The 20,634-nt window shown below is 34.4% G+C and overlaps 1 protein-coding gene across 4 annotated transcripts in view; it reads right to left on the bottom strand.

Moving 5' to 3' along the window:
- The window catches only part of uvssa (UV-stimulated scaffold protein A), a 126,452-nt gene that overhangs the window by 59,385 nt on the left and 46,433 nt on the right, over positions 1 to 20,634 (bottom strand). For all 4 annotated transcript variants that reach the window (XM_028801593.2, XM_028801594.2, XM_028801592.2 and 1 more), the window contains one exon: positions 3,406 to 3,529. In XM_028801593.2, coding sequence (XP_028657426.2) covers positions 3,406 to 3,529 — 124 coding nt within the window. The remainder of the gene's footprint in view (positions 1 to 3,405; positions 3,530 to 20,634) is intronic.

The following is a 20,634-nucleotide window of genomic DNA, read 5'->3' as shown; positions in this document are numbered from 1 at the left end:
TCTCAACCTTATAGTAGGAACCAGGTTCAAATAATTTAAATTACAAAATAATGTAACTATTTCAAATAATAAGTAGTTGTACCTGTGTAATTACATAAACATAAATAAAATGAACAATTAATCTGGCACCAACTTAATGTAGGTGTTTTGTTAATGTGCTTTGTTTCTGATGCTGCTGGATCACCTCTGGTGCCCTGTGACCATGAATTTGAACTAAGCAGGCAAGGAAGGATGGAAAAATCATTGTTTATAGTTTGTTACATTATTACTATGCAAAGTTGTAACCACTACATAATACTAAAACTGAGCTTTATCTATCTCACCCATGACACTTGCATAAAGTATAGTACTAGGCCTTGACACTGTCTGTAAAATAAGTCTGGGATCAGTATATACCATAAAAAATTGAGCAATGCATCTCTAAGAAAAATCTGTAATTATTTTTAATCTAGCAACACCATTCACATATGAATCTTGGTTTCAGCTAAAGGTGGAAACTCTTGAAAATAACAGATTTTAATGCTAGAATTGTAAACAGGAATTATTTTTGATGGTACCATGTTAGGCTGCAGTTTAAAAGAAAGGTGAGAGAAAATGGGATTTACCTACAGACAGCTACTCCTCCTTCCTATCTGGATGTGTGCATGAGCTGGATACTCCAGATATAGTTGCATTTAGACTACAATCAACTGACAGATGATCTCCATTTAACTAATTATGGGACTGCTAAAAACAATTGGTTATAGAACTGATGATTCAGGTGTGTACAGGGGGTGTATACTTGTAAAATCAGTTATTTTATGTTTTATATTTGTTATGAATTTGGAATACCATGCAGAGATCTGCTTTTACTTTGACACTGAAGAGCCTTTTTTATGTTGATCAGTATCTAATAAGCCAAATTAAATTCACTGTGACTCAATGTTGCATAACAATAATATATTTGAACATTTCAAATGGAGTGAAAACTTTTTATAGGCACAGTGTGTATGTGTATATTTGTGTGCGTATATACATACAATTTTATAATATATATACACACTGTATATATACACAGTCATATGAAAAAGTTTAGGAACCCCTCTCAGCCTGCATAATTTACTCTACTTTCAACAAAAAAGATAGCAGTGGTATGTCTTTCATTTCCTAGGAACATCTGACTACTGGGGGGTTTTCCGAACAAAGATTTTTAGTGAAGCAGTATTTAGTTGTATGAAATTAAATCAAATGTGAAAAACTGGCTGTGCAAAAATTTGGGTCCCCGATTACCTCGTTAAGCCTTGAACTTCATAGACAGGTGTGTCCAATCATGAGAAAAGGTATTTAAGGTGGTCAATTGCAAGTTGTGCTTCCCTTTGACTCTCCTCTGAAGAGTGACAGCATGGGATCCTCAAAGCAACTCTCAAAAGATCTGAAAACAAAGATTGTTCAGTATCATGGTTCAGTAACCCAGGTCTGGCAGGCCAAGAAAAATACAGGAGCGGCATATGCACAGGATTGTGAGAATGGTTACAGTCAACCCACATATCACCTCTAAAGACCTGCAAGAAAATATTGCTGCAGATGGTGTATCTGTACATCGTTCTACAATTCAGCGCAATTTACACAAAGAAAATGATGTATGGAAGGGTGATGAGAAAGAAGCCCTTTCTGCACTCATGCCACAAATAAGAGTCACTTCTTGTATGCAGATGCTCATTTAGACAAGCCAGATTCATTTTGGAACAAAGTGCTTTGGACTGATGAGACAAAAATTGAGTTATTTGGTCATAACAAAAAGTGCTTGCTTGCATGGCAGAAGAAGAACACCGCATTCCAAGAAAAACACCTGCTACCTACTGTCAAATTTGGTGGAGGTTCCATCATGCTGTGTGGCTAGTTCAGGGACTGGGGCCCTTGGTAAAGTCGAAGGTCAGATGAATTCAAACCAATGTCAACATATTCTTCAGGATAATGTTCAAGCAACAGTCACAAAGTTGAAGTTACGCAGGTGTTGGATAGTCCAACAAGACAATGACCCAAAACACAGTTCGAAATCTACAAAGGCATTCCTGCAGAGGGAGAAGTACAATGTTCTGGAATGGCCGTCACAGTCCCCTGACTTGAAAATCATCGAAAATCTATGGGATGATTTGAAGCAGGCTGTCCATGCTTGGCAGTCATCAAATTTAGCTGAACTGGAGAGATTTTGTATGGAAGAATGGTCAAAAATACCTCCATCCAGAATCCAGACACTCATCAAAGGCTATAGGAGGCGTCTAGAGGCTGTTATGTTTGCAAAAGGAGGCTCAACCAAGTATTGATGTAATATCTCTGTTAGGGTGCCCAAATTTACGCACCTATCTAATTTTGTTATGATGCATATTGCATATTTTCTGTTATTCCAATAAACTTAATGTCACTGCTGAAATACTACTGTTTCCATAAGGCATGTGATATATTAAAAGAAAGTTGCTACTTTGAAAACTCAGCCAATGATAAACAAAAATTCAAAGAATTAAGAGGGGTTCCCAAACTTTTTCATATGACATATTATATATATAGCATTAGTATGCAAACATATAGTAAAAGATGAACATTAATCTTCTCATTCTGACTCAAGTCTTTGAAAACACTTTGACCCCTGCTCAAAAGTACAGATTACATTAACTGATGACTCTAAATTGGCCACACTTGAGTAAGTTTGGGTGTAAACGTGTGTGCCGCATGACAGACTGGTATCCTGTCCAGTGTGGTTTCTACCTTGTGTGCAGTCTGGCCTCCATGACCCTGAAACGGATTTTTACATACATACAGAACAATATTATTGGTTACAGTACCAGTTCACAGTATTAGCTTCCTTACGGATTTAGAGATGGACATTGTTAAGTAGTTGAGGTAGTATGGCCTAGTGGATAAAGGATTAAAGAAACAATAAGACTGCAAGATTATGCCACACTGCTTGCTCACCCTAAAAGTCATTTAATCCACAAATGGTTCACATAAAAATTATGCAAACTACAATAATTGAAAAAAAAAATCTTGCATGGGGCTTAATATAAAAGGGGACATAAAACATTGATTAAAAAAAAATAAAATAAAAAATAACCCAACATTTTGGGAAAAAACACTGCATTGTGGCAAAACATGCAAAAGCTTAACTTGCATTATTTATTGCATTTTCCAAAAAGCAGCTAAAAAGATATAATCAAACAAAATGTTTAAAAAAATGCTTCACATTACAAACAAACAAAAATATATTTTAATCAACACAAAACAGCTTTTATTCCACACTTTAAAAGAATGAAGAATTAAATAAAATAGTCACATGGTTTGAGCCTTATTACTTTTTAATCAGTGTTTATTTGCTTTGCTCAGGGTATGCTAGTTAGAGATCAAAAACAGAATGCAGCTGGGAAAACTCACCATATTCCTCACGTAGGTGGTCTGGTATAGTTGGTTCAAAACCTTCTTTTTCTGGAACTTCTTCGAAATCATCATCATCATCATCATCATCCTCCTCATCATCATCATCATGACTTGCTTTCAACTAAGAAGACAAAAAATGCAGGGCTTTAGAAATATGTAGTCGTAAGTACTGGGGATACCTATAAGAATAGCTGTAATAAGAGGAAGAAGAATAGATTCTGTTAATTTTTTTTAATTTGCCTTTCTTCTAATGGACTACAGTAAAAAGAATCCGGGCAAAAGCAGAGGGGGGAGAGAACAGACTTCCCTTTTCTCATCCACTTATTACCCTTCTCGGTTTTCTCCAGGGATTACCAGACCTTAACTGGAATTACTCCTGTTTAATTGTACCCATGGAGATATTATTTAATTGTTTAAAAGAAATACTCATCCTTTAACTGAGGATACATGAAAATCATATTAGGTGGAAACTTTCCAAATAGCAACACTAAACTGTCATTATTTAAAATTTGATCAGTTGAAAATAAATAATTAAGAAACGGCTCCTCAAACCAGGGATGGCCAGATATTCTATGAGCAATTCTTCAAATAGCAACAATAAACAGTCAACTTAAAACTCAGCCAGCCTAAATATTAGTTTGGCCAGCACACAGATTTCAGGAACATCTTTAAAGCTATTCTAATCTCTTAGTTCTATTACATACAGTATTATGTAAATCGTGTTTTCTAAAAAAAGAGAATTAAGAGTGTTTTTTTTACTACAAATGTAAATGAATGGATCAGTTTTAGCCAAAATTGACTACTGCAATAATATTCTCACATGCTGTTCAAACTGCCTTCTTATTTAACAGAATTGCAGTTAAAACAAATAATACATTTTGATATGAATGGAATGGGTAACCTTCATATTTAAAAAAAATACCCAAGCACTGCTTCAAACAGTTTACCACTGTTGAGCAAGTTGCCCGAGTTGGTATGCAAAGGGCAGAACGTGAAAGGAACAAAAGACATTTTTGTGTTTGAGCTAGTGTTTGAGGATAAGGACTTTAATGTTGGAATATTACCAGTGTAAATACTTTCTAAACTGTAATAAATAAAAACTATTTTGGGGTCTTTTGATGGTTTATTTAATGTTACTTAAAGTGGACTTTTTTTTGTTTGTTTAGGTATTCTGGTCACTAGACAAACTCTGAATAAAACCAGATCAGAATAAGATCATCTACTAAGCCAATGTGTTTATGTTGTACTCCTGTAATGGAGAAATAATAATTAAGTTAGATGCTTTCAATTAAATTTTCTCAATAAAATCTTTTAACATGAATGAAGAATCGAGAAAGTACAACCCCAACTCTATCTCTTTCTCTTCAACCTACCATGGTGTTGGGCGGATAGACAGCAAATTTAATAAGAGATGCTCATTATTACTGTCGACTTAACAAAGGAAAAAACATTTTGGTATAAAAAAAAGCCAAACCAACATTCCCAAATGTTAAACATAGTACAGAAACCCATCAAGTAACCAAAATTAGGAAAAGTAAACATTAAGACCTTCAATTAGTCCTAAAGCACACTACTTCAATTATGTAGGGTAGAAAAAGCTCAAGGGGGCTTCTCAGATTATTAACTAGCTATCAAGTGTTTTAGACTATAAGGTAACCCTTGATGTATGATTTTACTTTACTTACATTACTTTATCTCTTTAAGTGATGTTACTGGCCCTGTACACCACAGCATAGAAAATTACACTGGCCATCACAGAGTTGTAGAAGATGTGAAGGATGTCATTACCAACATTAAAAGAACTCTGTCTCCTAAGGAGAAAACAGCCTGCTCTGTCATTTCCTGTATAGTTTTTCTGCATCACAAGACCAATCCAGTCTGTCATTGATGTGGACCACCTCTACATCCACTTACTGAACAGTGACCAGACACAGAGGCACTTTGGTGCATTCTATAAATACAACTATTCTGAAAACTATTTGCTGATTCTTAAACTTGACAGATAAGAGGCTTATTGGTATAGAAATTATACTTCTTGTATTGCCATGAAAACTGTTCACTGGTGTACAGACAAAATGGTACTTTAATTATCAATATTCCACAAATAAGGCTGAGTGCAGTATAGATAGTATTCTTTAAAAAAAGGTGGTCACAATACAATATACAAAGGCAGAAAGGCAATGATCTAATTAGGACATAGAGTTAATATAAATAGGCAGAAAATGAAGAAAAATGACTGTATCAAAATGTATTTACTTTTGTTCAACTGCACTGTGACACACACTGGTCACCACTGCTACCTCACAAATCCAGTGGCCTGGGTTCAATACCTTGCTTTGGCGTGGTCTATATAGAGTGTACATATTGTCTTCCTTATATGGATTTATTTCAGGGATTTTGCTAGGACAAGTGGCAAGTATAAACTGGCATGGAGTAAGTGAGAGTGTTTGAGTATAAGATCACCCTGTAATAGGCTGGTGTCCTATTCGGAGGCTGGTTTTTGCCTTGTGTCTTGATGCTGTTGAACTCCGACTGCCCAAATCTTGCAAATGAAAAAAAAACAAAGGGGTAATAAAAATTGATGGATTAATATTATCTTATTATACTTGCAAAAAAGGAAAATGTACTACAATCATCACAAAAGCAATATATTCTTAATTAAGTTGTGTCAGAAATTGTGACAATTTCTTATACTGCTTTTTCATAACTGGGCTAGCAGAAGACAACTGAAATGCCAAAACATTTCAAAAAATGTAAGACCTTGGAAAGTTTTTTTAGTTGCAAAAATGAGTACAGTTCTACATATTCCTTATTGTTCAGTCCTTAGGGCATTTCTTTGGTCTCAACCCTTTAAACAAACATTGATTTCAAGAAGCTCAAGTTTAGTGCACATCTTAAAAGCAAATCATGCACTTCCACCAAACTGTCTGAGGGGGTTTCATTTATTTGCTTGCTAGGAGATTATTAAAGGATTAGACTGTCACCCTAGGCTCACTTAGCTTATTAGCACTCTATAAGACCTACCTGAGCTATTTGCAATTCTCGAGATTTACTGCATACTGAAAATGCAACTATGCAATAAAGGGGATGTGAGAATATTTTAATTCGGGTCCCTAATGGAATTTCCAGTTGACCACTTCCAATTGTTTTTTCACTACAGGGGCCTAGTAATTGCAACTGGGCTGAAGATCATCATTTTATTATTTCTTCTTCATCATATTGTGATGAATATGGTGCTTAGAAAAAAGCCTTCAGTTGAGACAGGTTGCCAAAAGCTTGTCAATTTATCGATGATGCATTTGTTTCCCTTGAGCATTATCCAAATATAGTATGGCCATGGAGGTGCTTAAGCAATAAAAAACAAAGGGTCAGCTTGAATATAAATGATATGATAATATTATTAATTTTTGTTTAGATTTAAAACTACTAAAAGAAAAAAAATGAATAATAGATTGTAAATAGTTGTTTCTTTAAATCATTATGACTACTTTTTAACACCATACTTCTCTCTTTTTTTTCCCCCTGTCTTCAGCTCAACTTATAAATTGATATAAAGGGAAAAAAACTCCTTTGCACCTGGCCATTCACAGAGTTAACAAATGTTCAGCATTTTAATTCCCTTTTTATTACTGGAGTAGCTCAAAAGACTTCGAGATTTCAATCTAAGCATTGAGATTTTAAGATAACTGAAGAATAATGTTCAGTACAAGTACAAAGAACAGTTACTTTTGAGGCTAGATATTGGTCTTGTATTTCAAGATCAGATTTAAGCAATAGAGTGGAAATTACTGATAACAGTTTAGGAAATTCAGTTAGAAATGGTGAAAGCAGTAGGGGGATCAAGTTGAACTGTACCAAGGGAAATGGTTCATTTGCAAACTTAGTATGTTTCTTGTAATTTTTAAGCTTTTATCACATGTGACATACCTAAAAAGAATTTAAGACAAAGTGCAATGTTCATTAGTATAAATTACTAAAAAGTTCCTGGACTATCTTTTGCATGGCTGCTAAATCTCTAAACAACATGGTCTGGAAAAAATGTTCTGCTGGGACAATAGTGTACTTCGGACCTGATTTCAAAGATACCATTAGATAGGAAAGAATAATTAAATTTAATACTTCAAGACCATAGCAAATTTCAAACATCTGTTATACCAACAGTTACAAGAATGTAAGAGAAGTGGACAACAGGATGAAGAATTACTTGACTTATTTTTAATATAAAAGAAATTATATTTGTAAAAATTGCCTTATTGCTTCAGAGTTAAAATCAAATTTATTCAGTTTTAATTGGTTACTGCATAACTACAAAAGCACAGAACAATCAGCCACAGCATTAATTACATGGACAAGTATTTAAATATATAAAATAAAGCAAACCAAAAATAGTCTTTTACATGTACCTAAAAGTTACTGAATTCAGACTTGCACTCGTATAAAGTAGTAACAGTGATGGTACTTGCTCCAATAAAGAATAATAATAAATACAAATAAATGAAAATGCATGTTTAACTGTGTTTACTACAGAGAAAACAAAATTGATTACCTTACACAGTTTTGAAATAAATAAAAAATATTTAAAAATAATTACTGTATCCCAAATTTGACCTGAGTGACAATCTATCACATATTTTAAAATGCTGGCAACAGTACTATCTATACAAAAAGGTTGAATTCAAATAAAAAAAGTGACGGGAGTCAATTCAAAAATTAAAATAAGAAATCTGTAACATAAAATTCCCAACAAAATTTTAATTAAAATGCTATGGGCATTCTGAGATGGATGTATTAACTGCTTTTTATATATTCTGGTCTATTGTTTAGGGCCCTACAAGTCTTAATTCTACCTTCTACTAAAGCCCAGGCTGCAGGTATATTCAGTGGGGATAATCCATCACTAGGTACCGTAATGTTTGATATCACGCTAACACTAATCAAAAGAGAAAACTGTCACCATCGCTGACCTGTGAAATGTCCCAATTATACTCTTCAGAAATGACAGGGGCACTTAACTTCCTCACTGAGTAAATTACGACAATCAATCAACTTTGAATAACAATGAGCCACGGAGCTGAAAATTATTTTTTGGTATAGAATCTTGCCCGTAAATTTATGAAAGGTGAAAAGCAACCCAAGGTTTTGAGGAACATTATGGTTTTCAGGTCTGATGCCGCAAGCATCAAATGCTAAACAGAATTTATGCTTTTTAATTTCATGAAAAGCTAGCCATGAACCAGCCTGGTGCTACAATGCATAACATATTAATGCCTTTTCCATTTTTTAGGGGTCATTTTCATAAAACATTATACTTTGTGTTACTGTCCTTTTAGTGAAGACATTGTCTTTGTTACAGGATCACCCTGACATTCTCCTTCAAGACTGCTTAAAACCTTAGGAGTTCACCTTAAAAATTAATACAATAAGCCACATTCTCAGAATGTAATCAAATCTGTCTAAAATATAAACATACTGTCAGATACAAACAAACTTTTCAATTATTACACTGCTAAAATATATGCTTAACCAGTAGGGAAGACATGAGATGAGTCATTCAAGCAATCAAAAATAATACCAGTTATTTTACATAAATTAGTTCCATAAAATAAAAATTTAAAAATTCAGGTAAGGTAACACTCAGTAAGTGGACACAGTGAATGACAGTTTGAAATGTAAACTGAAAGACTAAACTTTCAAATTGACTTCTTAGGTTTTTAGCTACTCGACCAAGTAAAACACAACATCTTTCCTAAGCTCCTTAGCATGAAAATGATACAGAATTAAAAAAAAAAAAGAAAAAAAAAACTTTTACACTGAACAATTTAAAGGAACTTATAGTATAAATCAAAGCTATTAACTTAATATTCTATAACTTATTTGTTTTGCTGTCTATTAATTTGGGGCCATATTCATGTTTAACAAAGAGAAAAATAGATCTATACAAGTAATAAACAAGCATAAGTAAAAGTAATATGTCAATCTTTTTTATCTTGTTTACTTACTTTGAAACCTAACTGCCTACTGTGTTCAAGGAGAGCTACCTTTTGATGACAATGCCCCTATAAATACAATGTCGGATATTTTTCACTGACCGCTGTCCCTTTTTAGCTGGAATATTAAGAGACTGAATCAAAATTATAAAAACAAATAAAATGCTATCTTATCTAAGTTCTATGAAGGCAGATATTCTCATACAAAATACACATTTGCATAAATAAAGACTATGAAAATTTGAGATGGACAATTTTTATTGGATAAATATTTCACTCTTATTCAATAAAATTAGAGAAACATGAATTCTGATACAGAAAGCTGTTTTTTTGGGATCTCACATTTCTGTCAAAGGGGGGATCAATGTGTTGTCATAGTTCAACAATTCCATGAAAATAATGTATGTACCCAAAATAAATTTATGTTGTCAACTAATTTATATCTAATTTTTCTCTTCGTTTCCCAGTGTGTTTAATAGTTCCATTCTGTGCTGTGACATAGTTATAGAAAAAACATTTTAAATACTTCCCATTAGTCCCTGCTTCTATAAATAAATACTTATTTTTAGGTATTAGCAGCAGTTATAATATTATTTATATTAAACAGAGAATGATTCCAGTTAAATAAAATTAGACTCTCAAGTGAAGTGTATAACTCTGGACCTCAACCAGGATAACAACTATTTATCTGAGACTTGTTTTGCCTCTACTTTTTGCTCCCAAACTGCTGGAAACATGTCAAAATGCAAAGATTAGGGACTTGTAGAGAAAATGGGTATGAGTACAGATGCTATCCTAAGACAGAAGTGTTACTTTAAACAAACTTTAGAATCTAGATACCACCCCTACCCCATCTGTAGTATTCAGTAATTAGCACACATATACTATTAAGAATGTTAAAAACTCACATACTGGCAATGTATCAACAACTTCATTCTAAATACCACATCTCAGGAAAAATTCCTTACATGTAAATTAAATATTTGCAGGGACCATCAAAGCTCAATTCAATTTTGTTAAACCTTCTCCATTCTTAAGGAGGGAATAAGAGGGCTGGAAGGGGTAAGGGGCTGGTTACTTTCATGTAGGCTACACTGCTCAAAAACCATATTCCGAGCACCCCAGCTTTAAATTATATTGGATGAATGTCAAAACTATACCTGTGCTTTCACAACAAACAATTGTTAGTCAATGAGTTTAAGTCATACATTCTTCAATTCATGTCAGACATGGACAAATTCTGTTCCAAAGTGGCTATTGTGAATTGGAAAACCAGTCTGTCTGTTTAGGCAATTTTTTGTAACTTAAATCATTTTTTTGTTTTTGAGAATTTTATCAGAATATTTTGAAAGATTAATTCTGGAGCTTCATTCTGATGGGATGAGTTCAACCTTTTGGTCTTTGTTCAAAAAAGTGTTTACTTTTTTATTCAGATTTTAACTGTGTCATATCACCATTTTGAAAGCTGCCCTGGGGAGATCATGGCTACATTACTGCCTGTTGCTAGGGTCCCTTCCTGCTACAAACTAACAACTTACAATGAAGCAGCACGAGTTCCTTTGCATTTGATACAGATTCTGTCAGTAAAGAAATGCTCTTATAAATTCTCGTTTTTGGTATTGTGGTGTTGACTCTTGCTCTTTTGTTTTCATTTAGTCTTTGTCATAGAGTTTTGGCTCGGATTATATTGTAGAATTTTGCTTGCATTTCTTTTCTGACAACAATTATATTTAAGCCCTCAGCTGATTTTAACATCTAAGCAGTGCCCTCTAACAAATGGTGTCAATATTCAACCTGTAGCAGTAGGTTTGGGTAAAAAGACAGGAAGACAGCAGTTGAGCTGCAAATCTTTTGGGCCATTTCACCTTTTTGTAGCTGGAAGAACACTGACTGCATTTACCTCCTGTAAAACTTTTGCCATTTTAACACTATTTGAAATTTTATATTTAATATATTTTTACCTTCTATTTTACTTTTCTTGGTGTTTTTTTTTGGGGGGGGGAGGGGAGGGGAACTTAAATGAAGGGGATAATCTACTGTACTATGATGGTATTATATTAAATATATTACAGCTCAGCTACATAAATATTTATTTATATATACATACAGAGAGGGTATTGCATTTAATGCTGTTGTATTCAAAATCTGTTGTTTGCATCATACTACCATCTCTAGTGTATGGAAGATATGCAACTGCAAACATATGATACTATGTTTGAACTTTAAATTTTATTTAAATAGTTAACTAATAATGCACTGTAACATGCTACTATGTTCTTGAAATGATCCTGAACTTTTAACTGTATTGCCAGGCAACACAGTTGCTTGGAATTTCTCTTGGTATTACATCCATAGGTGACAAAAGTAAATACAGTCAACAGCTCAATATAGGACACAATGACATAATTATATCGAGAGTGGTAAACAATGTTAATGAATTGCACAAAAAATGACATGAAACAATGCAACATTAAGTATTTCACTGATGCCCAGTACAAGACTTTTTTAAAGTAAGCATAATATAAGTTAGATAGAAGTGTTTGGAGATCAGGAAAAGGGAGGAATGAATCAGAGGCTGTATTTAAATTATGACCTGCAAAGTTTCTGTGATGGTAATAACTAAAAGAGATGGTTGCCTGCGCCAGTATGCCTTTTAGTAACCCGTGTTGTATTACAGCTCCTCAATAAAGTCCAGTTTTAGGCATTTGATCCTTTCTGCTGTTCCAATGACATGGTGTAGTTTTATGTTTTGAATGAGCAGATGCATTACCATACAAGTGTTATTGAGAAAATGATATAAAACCAAACCTGCACTGTTTGGAACATGTTAAACTTTTTAAGTTGTTGGAACTGGAAATTATGTTTTCATTCCAGTTGAGTCTGGGAGTGTTAGTGGTGGGAAGAAATTCAAATGATTCAACCATTTTACAATAACACCATTTCTAACTATGAGTGTAGGTGGTGTGGAGTATTTCCTAAAATCCATGACCATTTCCTTGGTTTTCAGAGTATTCAGGTTGAAATTTTTGAAGGTATACTGATACTGTACCTTGTCCCTGTCTGAAGTAATGCTGATCAGGGTAGTATCATCTGCAAATTTTAGCAAGTTACAGATATATCATGGGATATTAAATTGTTGGTGTAGACAGAGTAGAGTAGAGGCAAAGGAACATACCACAAAAGAGACCATGTGGTCCAGGTCATTGCTTGATGTCCATTTCTCAGCTTTGGATAACAAGAAACATATACCATAGTTTAATTTCATACTGAGAAGTTTACCTTGAAGAAGCTCTGATATGACAGTGTTAAATGCTGAATTACTATACATCCACAAATAAAATCCTGGCAAAAGTATCTGGAGAGTGTAAATTTTGCAAGATGTGGTGGAAGGCCATGTTTAGTGCATGCTCAACTGACCTATTGGCATATGAAGCAAACTGTAGTGAATCAAGGAGACTTATCTGTGACTAGATATGTTGAAGAATTAGGTGTTCAAATGTCTATTATTACTACAGTAAATAGAGGTGCAAAGTGATCAGTGTAGGAGCTGTGTGTGCCTGGAGAAAATATTGCCTGGACCAGGAACTGTACAATATTTTTGTCTCTAGAAGAGGAAATAGACTTCATGCTCAGAGATGCAGATGGGGAATGATGGAGTTGCATAGAAATTGAATGGTTCATGGCAACAAACAGGGTCCTGAGCTGTGGAGAGGTGCTTCTCAAACCATCAACAGAAACTGTTTAGTTGATTAGATACAGAGGGATTTTTTTGTGGAGGGAAAGCTCTGTGTTTCTAACCAGTAATCTATAGCATACAGGTTAGAGGAGTAATCATTGGTGGAAAAACCCTGCTCCAGCTTGATCTTTAATCTGGTTTTGGCGGTCTGATTTCTAATTTTATAAGGCTCCTCCTTAGCTGTCCATTACTTTTTCAACTCTTTAGAAAACCATGTTTTGTCATTATTGTACGTATATAATGGTTATTTTCACTAGAATATAGTTTTCTTGACAAAAAGTTATGTAACAAGTAACTGTCCTTGTATACCCATTTAATGCAGAGTGTTGAGTCAAGGCCATTTTGAAATGTAATAAAATTAGGCTCAGCATCTTGTAAAGCTTATATATTTTTTTAAACTTTACAGCTTTTTTAAACATTACATGCACATTATATAGAGCAAACACAATACTGTATTAACAGAATAAGAAAACCTTTTGATCTAAATAACAACAGTTCCCTAATTCTGGAACTAAAATCTTAGTGTTGTGTTTTTTCAAGATTACTGGGACATAACAGTAATCTTAATAAAACAGCACTTTCCTACATTTTTAACGTATAATATGTGGCCACTGGATGATGACACAGAAGTATGTAATATCTTTCTTATGGGGTGATCTACTTTAAAACCATACCAAAATACTGATGTTTAAGATGAACTGTACGACCATACCTTGTAAGGTTTGCCAATACTTGTAATTCTCCCACTTTAAACATGCCTTTAAATTTCGTCTTGGATGAAATTATAAAGATATTTATGATTTTGGACACTGACTGACAAATTAGCCATCTTGCACCATACAGCAACTATGAAAAATTTGAAAGTATTGCCCATGCTGTCAAGTTAATTTTTATTTGACAATGAACCCCTTTGCCATTTGAAGTTAGCATCCTGATAAATTCAGTTTTGTCCACAGGGAAGCCTGATTATCTCTGAAAACCAAATAGTACTTAGCTTTGCTTAATTAAGGTTGACAATGAATTATCTTTAAGTAGCTCATACTGCTTGTAAAAAAAGAAATTAGATCAATATTGATGAAGAACTTGCTTTGCATGAGCGACAGCAGACACACAGCAAAACACAAATTGCATTCTTAAGCCATGTACAAACTATAAAGATCTGAATTACAGTATAATCAGTTACAATGAGGATCACATTATACAAAGGAGAAAGCCAATATATTACAACACACCAAATATGACATTAGTGCCTGATTTTGTATTTAGGTACAGAAAATTAATGAGTGAATGATCAACTATGTATTTAATGCTGTATTCAACCTAAGATCACAAACTAATATCAAACAGCAGGGTGGTGCAGTAATTTGTGCTACTGCCTTACAGCTCCAGAAGACTTGGCTTGAAATCTAGCTTGGTCACTGATGCTCTAAAATATCTGTTCCAAGTATGTCAACTTTCAGAACACATTGAAACTTGCTGGATGAACACCAGTGAGTTCATGGAGATAAACTACTTTTTTTCCCCCCATTTACAGGACACAGTCAGCTGTCACAAGTGGTCAGGTCAATACCAGACAGCAGAACACTATGCAATGCATAGCCAGGGCTGGGAAGAAACCTACATATTTGAAAAACAATGGAAACAGCAAGAATAGATTATGACATGCCATTGCAGAAAGTAAGATACTGCAAGGTGGAAAATGGTCCAATATATGAAAGGAGTGCCCCCAATAGCAATAGGCTAACAAAGAAGATGAGTAGTTACAAGCCTCCAGCTCAAATAATTGCAACAAGATGTTTTTTCTTATTTGACTGTATGGAGAATACAAGGAATGAATGACCCTTAAAATAGTATCTGGAACTTTATATGAACAAAGACACCTGAACCCACCTAAAGAAGTATTGGTCAGAAAAAGCTTTGCATAAGGTTTAAGATACACTTTCTACCAGGCAGTGAGTATGGCGTCAGGAGATTTGATTGATTGATTGATTGATTGACAGACATACAGACAGACAAACATTCAGCTGAAGAGAGGCGAGAAAGAAAATAAACGGAAGGAAGTTTTAGAAGTACTTCATTCTGGAAAAATCTGGACCTGCAGACAGTGACCTAATAATATGGGCAGCCCTAGAAGAGATAACAGGTTTTGTTTTGCACCCTCTTCCCTTTTGAACTTAGAAACACTGGGTGTTTATCTTAATTTGTATATTTTGTGTTGTCCAATAAATCAACAATGGAATTTCAGTAGGTTTTACTCTAACCATACAAAGAAATCTCACTACAGTGCAAAGTTCAGTAATGTTGCAATCCCACAGTGGAACATTCATGTTCATTTGACATTAGCTTCAACTAGATTAACGGCAAAACACTGTGCTGTACATGTTCAAACTACCCATAAGCCAATGCAAATTGGCTGCATTGTATCACTTTCTATCCGAGTTGAGTTGCATTGTATCACTTTCTATCCGAGTGGTTTAAAAACACTTACTTTTTGATTTACCTTCGAATTTAGGTCCTTATCACTGTAAATTTTAATTGCTTACTGTATATCTGTAAAACCAACTGGTCAAATAAGTATATAAAACTATACAAGAAATCATGTTAAAGCAACAACAAACAAGAAGATGCTGCTGCAATTATGCCTTGATAATGTTTTCTTTCACAAGGACATCAACTCAAAGTAAAGGAACCGTTTTTTTAACAAAATAACAAAACACACACAGAACTTCATTAATTAACATATAAAACACTTCATTTTTTGTAAATATAAATGACAGATTAACTACCCAATTAAATAAACTGACATTTCAGATTTGCAAAGCTAAATAGTTATTTTACCAGTAACAAGTTACTTATTTTAATAAAGGGTAAGTAAAACCTATTTTGCATCAGAAACATTTGCTTTTGCCATATTTGTGGATTTTAAAGAAATGCAAAGCCACATTACCAATAGTATTCAAATTGCAAACATTTTATAAATGTTTTTACAAACTCCCTCAAGTTATCAATCTAACTCCATGGTGATTTAGAAAAGCATGCACTTAATGCCAGTGCATAAATGGGAAAAAATTGTTTATAGAGACCCTCAGATGACAAGATTTATCTGTAGATTTTGCCACCAACCTACAGATCAATAACTTGTCTGCACTAATCATAATCCCAAATCACCCCTATCCACCAACTATCTGCATTAATCAAGAACTCTAAATTGGCCAGGTAATAGAAAGAGTGCCATTCAATTAATACCCCATAGCACTACAATGAAATATGTATTTAAATATGTATAATGTGTACCACCAGCATATACTGTATTCTGTATATACACAGTCTATTTTGCAGTTTTCTAGGGAACCAATTAAAAGATTGTTAATGTGAAAATGTTAAAGTTGGATTAATTGAAATTCTTAAGTTTAGTGTTTTAAACAAATGTTTCTTTTTTGTTTACATTAAAGATACAAGGCACTTATTAAAATATTTGTGTTTTTAATGTGTAATATAGTTGTTTCCTAATATTCAAATAACTAAGAAATAATACGTAAATATAACAAAACACCTTATTTTTTTAACCACGTTACTTCCGAAAACCAGCCATCACCACTACTCACCATTCAAAACATGGGAAAATGTTAAACATAGAAATAGGGACTACTGATGCATTAGGAAAACACAAGTTGAATGTGTACATAAAGTCAAAGCACAGATAAAATCTTAAATGAGTGTAATGTTCGAATAAGATGTTAATGGAAATACAACATATTTCTATTGCACTGGTATGTAAGAGCATTAACTGTACCAATATTAATATATAGCAAGATCAAGAGATATTTACAGTAGGTAGTAATACGTTGTTACATACTGCTCCCATTGTGTCATTTATAAAATGTGATAGAAAGCACATACTGTACATCACCACTGAATCTTAAAAGAACATTACTGAATACTACTTGCTTACATGACATTTGCACATTACCAAGCAAAGAATTGTTACCTACTTAAGATATAAAAATACTGCATCCACATAGATACATTACTATGCAATGTTTATGATTAGTATAAATATCACATGATACTTAACTATTTGCTATGCGCAGCCTATAACCAAAGCTCAGGACTCCAGCCCAATCGCCGATAGCATTGATGTTCACTAGGTTCGCACTGTTATCTGTAACAATGCAAACTTACTACTTTTTCCTTCAAGCTCCACACGGCCAGTACAACTCTCAGTCCTTGGGCATTTGATTTCCTGTTTTAGAGAAAAGAATGCTGTTTGCAAGCATCGGCTTTTTGGCATACTGTAAATCCTTATCAATATAATGAGCCATAGTGCTCAGGCATACTTCCATAATTCTATTTTGATAGCCTTCTCGATGCAGACATATGTTCTCATAAACAAATAACTACCAGTTATCTGTCAAAAACCTAAAGTTACTGGAACTTGGTGCTTCTGGCATAGCTTTCATGCACTATTATGGACTATGTGGTTGTATAAGTATTTGAGTGCAATACTCTGAGGGCTTGCACGATATCCTTTTTTCATCAATATTGTTGTTTTTGAAAAGAAAATAAAGGTAATTCCATATTACGGATGATTAATTCTGTTTCTTTTGGTACTAAAATGTCTAAAAATAAAGTGTTGGGTAAACTTTACTTGAACTTCTCAATTTTTCTGGAGGCTACTGCAAAAAGAGGAGAAAAAAAAAATCACATATTTTAAAATATGTTGTTAGGAGTGTAATTCCTGAACAACAAACATTGAGTATGGTCGTGCTTAGTGAAAGAATTGGCAACAGGTTACAACATTCTTTTGCTGATTATATCAGTCTGAAAATGGAAAAGCTTGATTTACAACAGATCAAGGATGCTAAATGGAATGCAGTAATAATGACTTTTTGCAATTAGTATATTGTGGCAGCCATAATCGTGATTAATATAAAATTAACTGTGCAGCCCTATTCTCAAACCAACTTAATCCAAATCGGGGTCGTAGACAGGCCAGTGCATATCCCTGCAGCGCTAGACAAGAAATAGCCCTGGACAGGGTTCCAGTTAATCACTGGGTTCATTCATGCATACAACACCTCCCAAACTCATATAAGGGACAACATGGAATTTTTGGAGTTGGCAATCTACCTAACCAGCATGACTTTGAGGATGTTAATGAAATAGCAGAGTACAGAAATCTTGCTTTTAAGCATTTTCATAGATTGTTGCCATGTCTAAAGCTGGTTTCCTGCCTTGAACCAAGTGTTGCCAGGATGGGCTCCAGCCCTCTATGCCATGACCTAGATTAAGACTGTTTGACAATGTTATGTGTTACATTTTAAATCTCCTCTTGACATTTAATAGCATGTGTGTAGACATTATAATTTACATGATGACTTTTTAGTGTAATTAATACAATAACAGAAATATCTCAGTGTCCTAATACAAATACATTTACAGATTTAAATCCTCATTTAACACATTAAATGAGGGCCAATCTGAAGGTTCTAAAAGGCATTAAATGTCTAAAAGGATATTTTCACCTCTTATTCTCCAAGGTAAGATATTACAGCTTCTTTTCCGACAGTACAAGACAGTGCATCCTGTTTCAGCATAATGATTAACACATTTTTCCAGACAGAGGATTGGTATTGCCAAATTTGAGTTTTGACAAGACATCTAGTTTTTTCCTCCAGTATTCCGCAGACTACAAGGTCAACAAAGTAGATACAAAACCTTGGAAGTGGAAGGAGTTATAGTATATGATGATGACTTCTGTGATTTGTACACAGTGGCAAATAGCTTTACCTGACAATCATATACCAAACATGAATACAGTTTCAAAAAAAAAATTTGTAGAAGACACACAGCTATAAAACAAAGCCAAAAAATGAATCAAGTTACAATCTCTTCAGTATGAAAAAAAATCGGGCATGGTCTCCCCTAGATTGTCTCGTATAGTTACTGTATGGGAATGAATATTTGAGGAGTAAACCGCAAGACAATTATTATATTTTATGTACATTAAAGAACCATCAACAACAAATCGGATCAAATTAATAATATATTTAACAATTATTATAAAAGTAAAGTTGAATAAATCGGACTCTGCGGCTGCATGAATAAAAAAAAAGTACTACTTCCAGTTAGCGGAAATACTTGCATGAAACATTTAGTTGACCTAAGTGAAAGCATACTCAATTTATCATGTTTACATATGCATATACACACATACAGAGACATACAGCGCATCCGGAAAGTATTCACAGCGCATCACTTTTTCCACATTTTGTTATGTTATAGCCTTATTCCAAAATGGATTAAATTCATTTTTTTCCTCAGAATTCTACACACAACACCCCATAATGACAACGTGAAAAAAGTTTACTTGAGGTTTTTGCAAATTTATTAAAAATAAAAAAATTGAGAAAGCACATGTACATAAGTATTCACAGCCTTTGCTGTGAGTGGCCCAGCCAGAGCTCAGACTTGAATCCGCATTGAACATCTCTGGAGAGATCTTAAAATGGCTGTGCACCGACGCTTCCCATCCAACCTGATGGAGCTTGACAGGTGATGCAATGAGGAATGGGCGAAACTGGCCAAGAATAGATGTGCCAAGCTTGTGGCATCATATTCAAAAAGACTTGAGGCTGTAATTGCTGCCAAAGGTGCATCGACAAAGTATTGAGCAAAGGCTGTGAATACTTATGTACATGGGATTTCTCAGTTTTTTTTATTTTTAATAAATTTGCAAAAACCTCAAGTAAACTTTTTTCACGTTGTCATTATGGGGTGTTGTGTGTAGAATTCTGAGGACAAAAATGAATTTAATCCATTTTGGAATAAGGCTGTAACATAACAAAATGTGGAAAAAGTGATGCACTATGAATACTTTCCGGATGCACTGTAATTCCAAAAAAGATATTTTCAGACTCACGGACTTCTAAAAACATGGAGATTCATCAAAATCTCAAAATTGAATTTTTGGACGATTTCAATACTTTCCCTATACTTCTTACATGAGAAAGTAAAAAGTAGTGCAGTATTTTTTTTAATGTAGTTAATCCTGGGTAAGACATTAAACCGCATTCAGCCCTGCAAGGGGTTCTCCAACTTGCAGGGAAAATCTAAGGGTTGGTGGAAGGATTGCCACTCCAGCCACTGCAAAAACTTCATGCAGCTCCGAAACAACAGACAGGACTTCTCTCTGCAAGAGAAGCTCTGCTGCAGCTGCCCATAGGAAGGCTGCTCGCATTATGAAGGGGATGGGGAAAGCCCCTGGGAGCCTCAGCCCCTGAAGAGTCGAAACTACCGGAGAGTCAATGGGGTCGGGCCTGTTGGGGATCAGAACTGGTGTGGTGCTGAGGGGTCACCCGCTGCATGGAAGCACTTGGGTCCCAAACTGAGTATCGTTCACATTCCTCTGCTGTCACAAGAGTTTTATAAACTCTGCATTTCAGTGGCGACACTCTCCAAGGTGTCAGATCTCTGTAAGTGGGTGCACCTTATATTGGTCTG

The sequence above is a fragment of the Erpetoichthys calabaricus genome, chromosome 5 (genome assembly GCF_900747795.2).
Source record: "Erpetoichthys calabaricus chromosome 5, fErpCal1.3, whole genome shotgun sequence".
NCBI classification, from domain to species: domain Eukaryota; kingdom Metazoa; phylum Chordata; class Cladistia; order Polypteriformes; family Polypteridae; genus Erpetoichthys; species Erpetoichthys calabaricus.
This window is presented reverse-complemented; position numbering and strand designations above follow the sequence as displayed.